The sequence below is a fragment of the Pinus tabuliformis genome, chromosome 6, assembly GCF_031772625.1.
Source record: "Pinus tabuliformis cultivar Carrire ecotype Pingquan chromosome 6, CPIR1, whole genome shotgun sequence".
NCBI lineage: Eukaryota > Viridiplantae > Streptophyta > Pinopsida > Pinales > Pinaceae > Pinus > Pinus tabuliformis.
In genome coordinates this window covers 514,344,490-514,356,141 of record NC_142292.1, presented here as the reverse complement: position 1 = coordinate 514,356,141, position 11,652 = coordinate 514,344,490, and the positions used below count along the sequence as shown (strand labels likewise).

The following is an 11,652-nucleotide window of genomic DNA, read 5'->3' as shown; positions in this document are numbered from 1 at the left end:
AAATAACTCGACTCCTAAGGCACCAAGTCTCCTCACGATCTTTAAGAATTTTGGACCTCTGAGTCTCCAAATCAGTGAGAATATTTTTAGCTTCATCAGATGTGAATCCTCGTCCCTGCTCATCCAAAAGATCAGTGAGCTTGTTTTCAATGTTCCCAAGACTCTGTTCTCCCTAATCTCTCGTCTTTTGCCCATTGATAGATAAACTTTTTATCCAACGAGATTGTGGCAAAAACCTTCTATTGTGGATCTCCCCTGAGAAGGTGGATGAGCACGTCAGAGTTCATTGACCAGATTGATGTAATCAAGATCCATCAACCAAGTAGAATTGAATTTAAAAGGGGCTCTAGGCTCGGGAAGGGACCCGACAGTTCCAAGAAAATAGAAGAGTGATCAGAGATGCCACCAGATCCCACCCACTGACGATAATTTGACAAGGTCCTTACCAAGTGTTCCTTGATTAAGAATCAATCCAATCACCTTGCCAGAGATGCATCTCCAATTATTTTGTTGTGCCAAGTAGGTTGTATCTTATTCATGGGGATATCTATCAATTGGTGATGCTCCAGAAGTTGTTCCATGGTGTTCGATAGGGGATCCAATTGTGCATTATGTCCCCAAGATTCCGCATGCCCTATAGAAAAGTTCGGGTCCCCATCCAGAATAAAATTGCCTAAATTAGCCAGAGATAAATTAAAAAGATGATTCCAATATTCAACTTTATTCAAGATTTTATTGAAGAGCATTTGGACTTTAAATAAATTAACGATGAACAATTTTCAATTAAATTTACTTAAAATTGTTTTAGGTGAATAGGAAAATTTATTGTTTTCTTTTTACACTGAGATTAGATTCTACCAATTAATGATTAAACTGTGACATTTAAATAAATTCAATAGAAAATATAAAGTCATTTCCAAGGGCATACAGTTTAGATTCATATTAATCAGTCAGTCAGTCAATCCAAATACTCATATATTCCAAATTTCATCATTCATTCAAACTCGTATATTATTAAATTTAGTAAAACTCCAAAACTATATTCTCATATACTCCAAAATTAAATCTAGTAAAACTTCAAAAGAATATTGTTACTGGATAAATAAAATTATCTGTAAACTAGAGTTATTTATTATTAAAAAGCATATCATATTCAAGAGTATAGATCCATCTTAACTGCGGATTTAGTATGAGCCGATCTTAAATATGGATTTAACATAAGTCGAAAAGGATATAATTAAATATGGATTTAAGATGAGCCAATCTTAAATACGGATTTAACATAAACCTAAAAAGATCCTTAACATGAGCAGATCTTAAATAGGGATTTAACATAAGTCGAAAAGGATCCAATTAAATATGGATTTAACATGAGCCAATCTTAGATACAGATTTAACATAAGCCTAAAAAGATCCAATTTCTTTAAGTACAATTTTTTTATGAGTTGATATTATTTAAATGTTTTATATAGTTATTTAATTTTTATTTTTATTTTTATTTTGATCAACATGAATAAAATTTCAATTTTGATGACAGATAGACATACTTACACATCATACTGGGCTGTAGAATAAGCCTCTAGGCTCAATTATTAAGGAACATATTACTATGGATTGTAGAAATCATATTGGACTGTAGAATGAGCCTCTGAGCTCAATCATTAAAGAACATATTACCATGAATGTATAGATTTTTATAGTTAATCATATTATTATGACTCTGCAAACTTTTATAGTTAATCATATTATTATGAATGTGTAAATTTTTATAGTTAATCAAATTACTGTTAAAGAGCATATTACTATGAATGTAGATAAATTTTTATAGTTAATCATATTATTATACGAGATAGTTTTTTATAATTGATCATATTACTATATTAATTTTTATAGTTAATCAAATTACTGTTAAAAAGCATATTACTATGAGTGTAGATAAATTTTTATAATTAATACATATTAATATTAAGTGTAGATAAAAAGATAAATTTTTATAGTTAATCATATTGAGTGTAGATAAATTTTTAGTGTTAATCATATTATTATATGAGTGTAGATAAAATTTTATAGTTAATCATATAATATATGAGTGTACATAGTTTAGTTTTTTATAGTTGATATATTACTATATTACAATGAGTGTAGATTTTTATAGTTAATCAAATTATTGTTAAAAAAAAACATATTCCTAATAACATATTATTAGTATTTATAATTAATCATATTAAACATATTACTAATATGTTAGTATTATTAATATGAGTGTAGATTTTTATAATTAATCATATTACTAATATGTTAGTATTATTAATATGAGTAGATTTTTATAATTAATCATATTAATATGAGTGTAGATTTTTATAATTAATCCTATTACATGTAGATTTTTATAATTAATCATATTACTATGAGTGTGTAGATTTTTAGAGTTAATCAAATTCCTGTTAATGATGTTCATATTTAAAATAAACTCTTTATAGTTTTGAAACTCCCAGAGAATTTGGGAATAGTAATTTTAAAACGTATAGTTTTAAAACGTTATAACTTGAAACACAGTTCATTTCCTATAAGACTTTTTCAGAAAAGCCAAATCACACCACCAACCAACAACCCACCCACCAACATCCACATTAATTTGCGCCTCAAAACATGCTCTCTCAGTTTTCACACCGCAAAATAGACCCCTCTCAAAGAATGTTGGGTGTGCTTTTAAAGATCAAGATGAGTGCTTACGAATTGCTTAACGAATTTCCTACCAACCCACAGTCATCCATGTGAGGCTTGTAGGCAATATTCTCTATTCTCAACCACTGGTAGTGGGATGTGCCTTTACCCCAAATCAATGTTAGGAAGTGTTATTTTATAGCCATATGCTCTGACAAGCTTTAATGGGGTACTGTGCAGGAGGAGGGAGAGTTACTGTATATTATTTCCCATCATCCTCTCCTTTTTGTCAAAATCATTGAAAATAGAGAAAACAAAGATTAATAGTACGAAGCACCTTCAGTCAAATCATGCAATTACATTGGACCTTTCAAAAGATACATATATTTTTTTTCTTCAACCAAGAAGATTCTCCATCTGCAAGGATAAAGAATGACGACAAATGCATGAAAAAATGGGCTCAATGGTTGTTTTGTATTTGTCTTCTGATAACAAACATTCTTCAGACAGCAGCTCAGAATTCCCTTTGGAAAACAAGAAGGTCCCACCATTTTGTGGTGTTTCAACAACCCCACCCATATATCATTTCTCTTCGTCTTCCCTCAAGGAATCTACCCGACATCCTCATTACCAATTTCTTCAACGCCCAACTGGTCGGCCACTTCAACCCAAACACTGTACTTCAGACAACGATTTGCATTACATTGGTATTTTATTGGATGAACAGGGGCCAAGAGACTTCTTGAACCCAAAGAAACGTTTGTTATACTCTTATCAAAACAATATTACTTTATTAGATGAAAAGGAGAGGGGCCAAGAGACCTGTTGAGCTCAAACAGACGTTTCTTCTACTCTATCAAAATTTGAAAACAAAATGGAGTCTTCCTTGTCCAACAGAATTCATTTTTCAAATTAAAAGCAAAAATGTAGCAACCAAATATGCTGCTTACATGCTCTCCCTCTGTGTTTTTTCTTTGGCCAGTCACACAAGGCTTGACCAGAAAGAGATTTTGTTCAATAAGTTAACTTCAAGGACTTGGTATAATTTGTACAATGAAAAATAATGGTCAAACAAAGGACCAATTCATAAACATGAATGCTATGCAATGGGGATTTTCCTCGTCATTGAGGACCTTCCAAGCAATAGCTCTGTCATAGGAAGCAGGCCTGCCCATGCTAGAAACACACACTCCAGCAGGTAGATAGGCATATCCCTGTAAAAATCCATATTACCATGATAAGGTGAGACGAAAGGGCAACTAACAGAGTACTGAATTGAAGCAATTACAGTTAAGGCTATGAAACATTAAGCAGATCATTATAACATTACCTGTTGCATAATTTGAGCAATATCTGAGCAAAAGCTTTTGCGGCCATTGTCGTCAAGTATCTTTTCTAATGATATATCTTGCAAGGCAACCAGGGTTGTTTCTAACATGTCAAGGCCTGCCTGATTCGCAAAGGTGAAAACAGGCAATGACTGCACAGCACCAAACACAGCCTAACGTAAGAATTGTGCAAACTTGAAATTAATCTCCAGAAGAAAGTCTATGATATTGTACATGTTTACCTTCAAGGAGCAACACATGATGGCATCAGAGTGGTGCCAAAGTGTTTTCAGCAGAGATTCATTGACCTCAGAATTATGTCTAAGAAGCTCTACCCCCAAATGAAATCTGGCAAAATAAAGAATATAAAATCAGTGTAATCCATATATCATGCCAATGAAGAATATTGATAACTCTTGAAGAAAATTCATCTTACATGTCAGGCTTTTACTTTACCTGTAACTCTGACAAACCCAACGTGCAAGGGTAAGTGCTTCTGGGGTGCCAGGAGGTAGCCTCGGCCCAAGATGGGAACCCAGTCGAGAAGGGGCTAGGGCCATGGTAACCCTCTGCACGGATGCTACAACACCACGCACATATTGACGAGCCATGGATGCAACATTCTCCCGTAAATGGTTCTCAAAAGTGAACTGGAAAGCAATTGTCAATACTGATCTGAGGTTGCCAGAGTTTCCACCATAATCAACAGATGTTCGAGCTCCTGCTGATCCAATTTCAAGGGCAGATGCAAGGTCCAATGTACGGTTTGGACTGGAGCCATCCTGCATGATGCATTTCGCAATTTGTAAAATGAGGCCTACTTTAGTCAGTAAACATAAATCATCACATTCAGTCTTTGCTATGGTGCTTAGTGAATGTACTCACCATTCCAGAGTCTAAAGGAATGACTCTGAAACCAGAAGGGAGCAAAGGAGAACTGTCAGCTAAGGATGCATCAATTGGAGCAAAGACAAGTTCAGCACAGGCCCCAACTGCATTTTCATCGAGCCCACTACAAAGCTGTCCAATCAAAATGGCAGGATCGTCAATTCAAATGAATTAGTAAAAATTAAAATTTTACACTTCAAGTTTCTCTGCTAAGCATTAGAAACACGTCGATACGATACCTGCAACAGAAACATATCCCTCGATAGCAAAGCTTCTTCCTGTGTAAGGCCATTATTCTCCAACTTGATAACCTCCAAAAACTGCATGCATATTCAATCCAACACAAATTTTATTGGAGTTGGGATAATTTTGGGACTTCTTATGTACACCATAAATAAAATTATTTAATTTGATAAACATCTAAACACAGTAGTCGAATGATGACAAAGATAATTCAGTTTTAATACCTCTTCATGTTCCACGGTATGGGCTAATGGGAGGATGACCTGGCCACCTCCAAAACCTCCAATTCGTGAGGATGGAACAGTACAAGGACTTGCCTTCCAAGAGGCTGCTGAATAGGCATCAATATTACTATCTGCCCATTCTGATCGATGTTCTCGCAAGAAACGAACAAGCAATGCTGGAGGAACATTCTACAAGATCCAAGAGATACAACCAAAGTCATTATAACAGTTTTATCTCTTTATAGCATAAATGCACTGAGATGTTACAATACACTCCAGACACGATAATGGAACTGACATTCAAACCTGTAATAGCATAGAAGCCTTGGCACATAGGATGCCCCCACCAAGAGCAGGAAGCCCATCAGAAGAAGCAAACTGTTGACCGAACAGTTTGCTTGGAGATGAATTGACGAGAATAGTTACATCCTCCATTCCGTCGTTACCCATCAAAGACCATCCATCATCTGTGAAGCCATTAACTGCCTCATTGAAACCCCTACATTATTCCAAGGCAGTCTGTCACATACAAATATGAAGATATAGACAAGGAAAACACACACCAAACTCAAATGGAATACTCACTTGCACAATCTCTGGCTAAATGTCCGTAATGCAGCGGGTTGTCTTCCCCAGCCAAGGACCACATCAGAAGATACCTCTTGTGCTATTTGACGCAAATGGCGTAAGGCCTAATTAACAGAAGACAGTCAATAAAAAAGGCAGACAAACGAAAAAGGCCTCCATCTGATGGCCTCTGGTATAAATGTAATTGACTTAAATTTTAACAGAAAAATTGAAGTACCATAGAAAGAATCTGTAATTGGCACAGGATAATGCACTTACCGACATCGTAACCTTTTGGGCAAGTACAGTGGATGATTCATACAGTGGACGTAACACTTCAGGAACACTCCATGGCTGCATGATTTCAAGAAAAATAATTGAAAAACAGAGGCCATGATAACTCCATCCAATATATATATATATATAATGACTCTTACTAAATGTGTGTGAGAATTGATCCATACCTCCAAATCCATATGGTCAACAATATGAATTAGAGAACCTCCACCTTCACATGGCCGAATCAAATATCCACTGGGTTGCATTTCTGCTCTAACAAACTGCTGCACCGCGGGCATGCTGGGACCTCCCTGAGTTCCACTCAAGGATCTCTCGCAAACCTTTCAGGAAGGTTTTGGAAGTTTTCCAAAGTTAGTTAAGAAAATTATAGAAGAATAAACGATTCAGAAATGTGACTGAAACAAGAAAAACTACATTTGGGGAAGAAATAAAGACAGAATGAGGAACATGCCAACAAAAGAAAAGTACAAGAACATCAGAAGGAAAATAGGCCAGAACTCTTGATTTTTTCTTAAAACTCCCCAAGTTACTGCAAGAAGTATCCAACGTACCACAAGACTACCATCTTCCAATACAGAAGTGTATCTAAGAGTCCAGAAATCTCGGGCAGAAGCTAAAGTAGTTGGCGCATACATCTGCAATTAATAGTAGCATTCAAATTAGACACTGATGAACACTTCACAAATTTTATATGGCTAAAAGCCTCTCAGCTTACAATTCATTTCACCTGCATGTATAAAAGCTCAATTGTTCCTCCATTTCCAGTTGAGAAAGCAGTAAGAACATCCACACTTCGGCAATCCCGAAGCCAAGATGTGCGATCTTTGAGAATCTCTGCAACCTGAAATAAACAACAAAAAATAAGCACCCATTCATCTATCAACCTGAAGTGAAGACAGATCCATGGAAATGGGGATATGTTTTACCTTTGTAGGGTCTATACCAACAAGAGAACAAGCTCGTGCAGCTACTCCAGTACACCCATGTGAAATAGTGACAATTCCAATAGCATCCGGACCAGGCTGTACAAAATAACCCACTCTCATTATTAACTGCCATTAGAAAAACAGTAACATAAAATGTTGTTCAGCCAAAAACTGGAGAACAAACCTTCATCCCAGGCATCTGGATCCACTCAACAGCATTTCCTTTAGCCTTTGAAAGAAACTCTGTTAAAGTCTCCTCTGCAATAGAAAGGAGTCTGTAGAGACAGGAGGCAAAAAAAACCGTACCCTAGTCATAACTGAAACATTTTGTAGGTATAAAATGTACATAACAATTTTACAGGACGCCGGACAACAAACACAATCAATTCCTAACTGCATAACAAACTGAAGTAGTATATGCATAGAAAAAATATCAGCACCCGTTACAAGTTTGAAACAAAGTCCCATCTCCTAAGCAAAAATTTTGTATTAGTTTTGAGCTGGTGAAGTTCAGGTCTATAACACATCTCCATGCTTATTAGGCCCTCACATTCTCACCGTTGTCTACTCAAGAAAAAATGGATAGGTTGGAGGTCGAACTCAGGAACTGTCCCCTGCTGCTCTGTCACTGAACTACATGCCCTTTTCATTCCGGAAAGCCTTACCAGTTCCAGATCAAGGTGTGGATTGCAAAATCCAATAACTCTTTATGTTCGCAGTTATTTACATGGGAGAGATGGGTAGGAGTTTGCAGGGTAGATACAATTGTGATCTCAAAAGATGCTTGAAAAATCCTTTAACCCTTTCCTCTCAACATAGAGAGATTAATATATATCAGTTGACTTATCAGAGAAATAGAGAAGGAGACTACTATCGAGACCATTAGGCAGCCACAATTGTTTGGGCTCCTGTAGGTTTTCAAATCACTGATCCTAAGTCATAACAAATGAATCAAGCCATTACATAAACAATACCCTACTTAGAACAGATCTAATGAATACAGCAAAACGAAAATAAAACTTATAACCAAGCCACAAAACATACAAAAAGGCCCGTTGGTGCAGAAAATAATCAAAACCCAACTCTGAAAATAAATGCAGTTTTTGGTGTAAAGGCATTTAACATACCCAGCAGGGCTGGCATCCCTGGGGGGATCCCGGGGCGTCAGGTGATTTTGCTGTTGATGTTTAACACTTGTAACCACAGACTCACAGCTAGTGTCTGTAGTTGCTATGGAGGCCTGCAATAACCCCCACCCAAAAAAAAATCTCAAACTTAGTATCCAGAAGCATGTAATCCCACAAAAACCTTCTGTGAAACCTCAAAAACAAAACAAGGACTTAAAAGAACTGTTACATTCTGCAACTGCTGCCTGAAATATCCATTCTCGTAGACCAACTGCGAGACTTGTTTCTGCAAGCGGTCATTCTCCTCCATTAATAGCTTGTTCATGGCAGAAAGCTTTCTGTTCACAGCCTGGAGACGAGAAGCTTCCTTGCGCTGCTTCTCCCTACACCTGCAGCAACACCCAAAGATGGCAACATAGGTTTTTTAGCCCATATAAGGAGGGCTAAGGCTAACACATACAAAGCAGTAAGAGCATGGCTGGCTGGCTAACTAACCTGCGGTTTTGAAACCAGACTTTGATTTGCTTGGGCTCTATGTTGGACAGTATGGGGCATTCTCGTATGAGCTGCTGGCGACGAATAGAACTGGGTTTAGGACAATCATGGTAGAGTCGCTCCAGTGCCTCGACCTGCTCAGCCGTGTAACGCACATACTTGCCTTGGTCCATACTTGATGACTTTCCCTCTTTGCCAGACGTCACTGCCATTACCCGAGTGACCAACCACTAAATCCCACTACCCCTAAAACTCTCTCTCTGTGTATAAAACGCTTCTTCTTCTTCTTCTTCTTCTCTTCAATTCACAGTAATAATAATAGTTCCAAGTCTCTGGAAGAGCTGAGGGAACAGCCCAGCATTGACAAGCTCCATTCAGACAAAACTATTCTTCTTCCTCACAGATCGAAAACGAACAAAAACAGAATTCTTCTTCTTCATCTGTCTAAGCCCAATAATACTAATAATTACCCACGACACAGCCTCAGGACATCAATGCAAATGCAATAAACGCGGTGCTGGGCATTAAAAGAATGCTAAAGCAATAACAACAGTATGCGGGGGCGGTGGGGGCGCCAAGGCCGGGGGGATTCGAACTGGGTTCCGGCTGCTTGTCAAAAAAGTGAAACCCAAACTCAGAGGAAAACGAGCCGACTGACGTGCTATAATGAGGAGGGAAGAGGCATGTGTATAAGGGGGGATTCAGATTGTTGTGGTTTCACCAAGGTATACAGTATGCCATGGCAGATTTATTGGGAAGGGCGTGCGCCAAGTGTTTAAGAACAGGAATTTAAAAAAAAATTAAAAAAATAAAAATACCTGTATGCACATTTATTATATTATCATGGTGATGTTCCAATGGTCATCATGACCATGGATGGATGCGGGAGATGTATATCGTACATGGATCTGCGGGCCACATGGCATCCCTTTACAAGGAAGCGATAGACGACACAGCACGGCCTTGGCATGGCGTGCTGTCCTCTTTTTTTGACGTTGTGATCTCTAAAGCAAAATCCAAAAGTATTTCTCACGGGTCGTCCACCCCCCTATCCCCCACCAGCCCCCTCCACAATGCTTGTCAGATAAGCTTACTAGAACTATAAGTCTTTGGCCCTCATGAAGGACCTCCCTAGGACTTTAATAAGTGTAGTGGGTTGTCCTCTGCCAATTCCATCCCTACTTCTTCCTTAAGGGTCGGTGTGATGTGAGTGTCAGAAATGGACTGAATTGTGTATAGGGCTAACCACCCATTTGGATTGATGCCAATGAAAATTGACAAGGAACTGCCCCCACATGGTCTCCTTAGTTCCAGATAAGGGAGTTCAACACTGTCAAAGTTTAGTAGAATGTTGGTTATCTGACAAATGTCTATATTCAATTCAGATGAATAAAGTGGCATGTGTTACCTAGTGGAGTTTGAATAACAAATGGATTCAATTGGCACTAGTGGTCAATATACTCTAAATGCACCTACAAAGGAACAAGGAAATGCAAGCAAGGAGTTCTAAGATGGTCAAGAAAGTGACTTCCAATAATGGACACTAGAGTTAGTCCACTTCAGGTTAGTTACATGGTCAATTAACTTGGGGTGCTCACTATCAAAAGAACTCCTTTTGGAAAATTTTGTAGAGGCTTTTTATTTACTCCTCCATACTCTTAGAATTAAAACAACGATAAATCGAGGAATCATGGAAATTATTGTTATAACTTAATTTTAACAAATAAAATATATATTATTAATTGGGATAGGTAAGGTGGTGGTAAAGAAAAGTAGTTTTTTTTTGGGTTTAAATATGAATATGTAATTTAAATATGTTACAAGTGGGTCCTTTTCAGTGTTTTTTAAGAATTTAATATTAAAAAATAAATTAAATATTAAAATTCGATTGATATTTCAAAAAAATTATTTAAATCATAAATATTAATTGTTGGAATTACAAAAATGCAAAGACAATACAAGTTCTTGTTGGCATTAGATCCATTTGATTCATCTCATGTAATTTAATAATAATAAAAAATACAATTTAGTATATTCTTAGTCTATTTTTACAAAGTTAGATTGATCGTTGTTTTAAAAATTCTAAACAATAAAACATTTAGATTTTTCTAAATTTACAAAGTTAGATGGATCCATGTTTAAAAATTATAAATCATATAAAACGTTTAGATTTCTCACTCCATGTTTATTTTAATGAGCTAACTATTAACCATTTATTTATTTATTTGTTTATAAAGGAGATGCAAGATAAAGGAAGTTGGAAGACCGTAGAGAAAAAAAGAAAGCTACAGCATCAATCTCACCAAGAAAGACGACAAGCGAGACAATTAAGAACTAAGAAAATTATAGGTCCGATAGACCAATTTGGTCTCAGTGGACATTAACCACCACCATCATCATCATATATATAAAATCTATTTATAAATTATTAATTTGATTAAGTGGATTTTAAATATTTTATGTTTTGGTATTTTTTCTTAATAATAAAAGTACAAAAAAATGTAAATCTTAAAATATTTAGATTTATCTAAATTTAAATTTCACTTTATAATATGATTATGTTTTTTGTTTTTTTTTTTTCAACTTGGAATGAAAGCATGAGAAACTCTAGAGTATTTTCCCACATTTTGTGGATGGTAAATCATCATCTTTAATGGAGTTGTCTTTAGTGTGACTTTTTGGAGATTCCGGTGACAGAATCCCGCAGAAAAAATTGAGATTAAATCTTGATTTGTATTATTTAAAATGGTTTTTTAACTGCATATTTGGATTCAGCACCCTGAAAACCCCTAGGACACTTTGATTGTGCAGAAATTACCTATCAACCTTGTGATTTCAATAAATTGCTGCCGGATTTTAGAGAAATTTGACCGGAAAAACCTACCGGAAA

General features: G+C 36.2%; 1 protein-coding gene across 2 annotated transcripts; it reads right to left on the bottom strand.

The window, feature by feature from the left end:
* Positions 1-3,111: 3,111 nt before the first annotated feature.
* LOC149259560 (homeobox-leucine zipper protein ATHB-15-like) lies at positions 3,112-9,504 on the bottom strand. Of its 2 annotated transcripts, XM_089418724.1 has the most exons (19): positions 8,763-9,504; positions 8,497-8,656; positions 8,268-8,380; positions 7,325-7,415; positions 7,141-7,236; positions 6,942-7,055; positions 6,766-6,849; positions 6,379-6,534; positions 6,194-6,268; positions 5,933-6,039; positions 5,654-5,846; positions 5,348-5,536; positions 5,120-5,200; positions 4,878-5,012; positions 4,449-4,774; positions 4,235-4,340; positions 3,995-4,144; positions 3,798-3,878; positions 3,112-3,344 (listed from the first exon to the last, which is right to left on the bottom strand). In XM_089418724.1, exons 1-19 carry the CDS (start codon positions 8,972-8,974, stop codon positions 3,276-3,278), a joined length of 2,538 nt encoding a protein of 845 aa, XP_089274850.1. In that variant the 5' UTR covers positions 8,975-9,504; the 3' UTR covers positions 3,112-3,275. The 2 variants fall into 2 exon arrangements, with proteins under 2 accessions (XP_089274850.1, XP_089274842.1); XM_089418716.1 differs by lacking the exon at positions 3,112-3,344 and having other exon boundaries at positions 3,551-3,878; positions 8,763-9,501.
* Between the last annotated feature and the right edge of the window lie 2,148 nt (positions 9,505-11,652).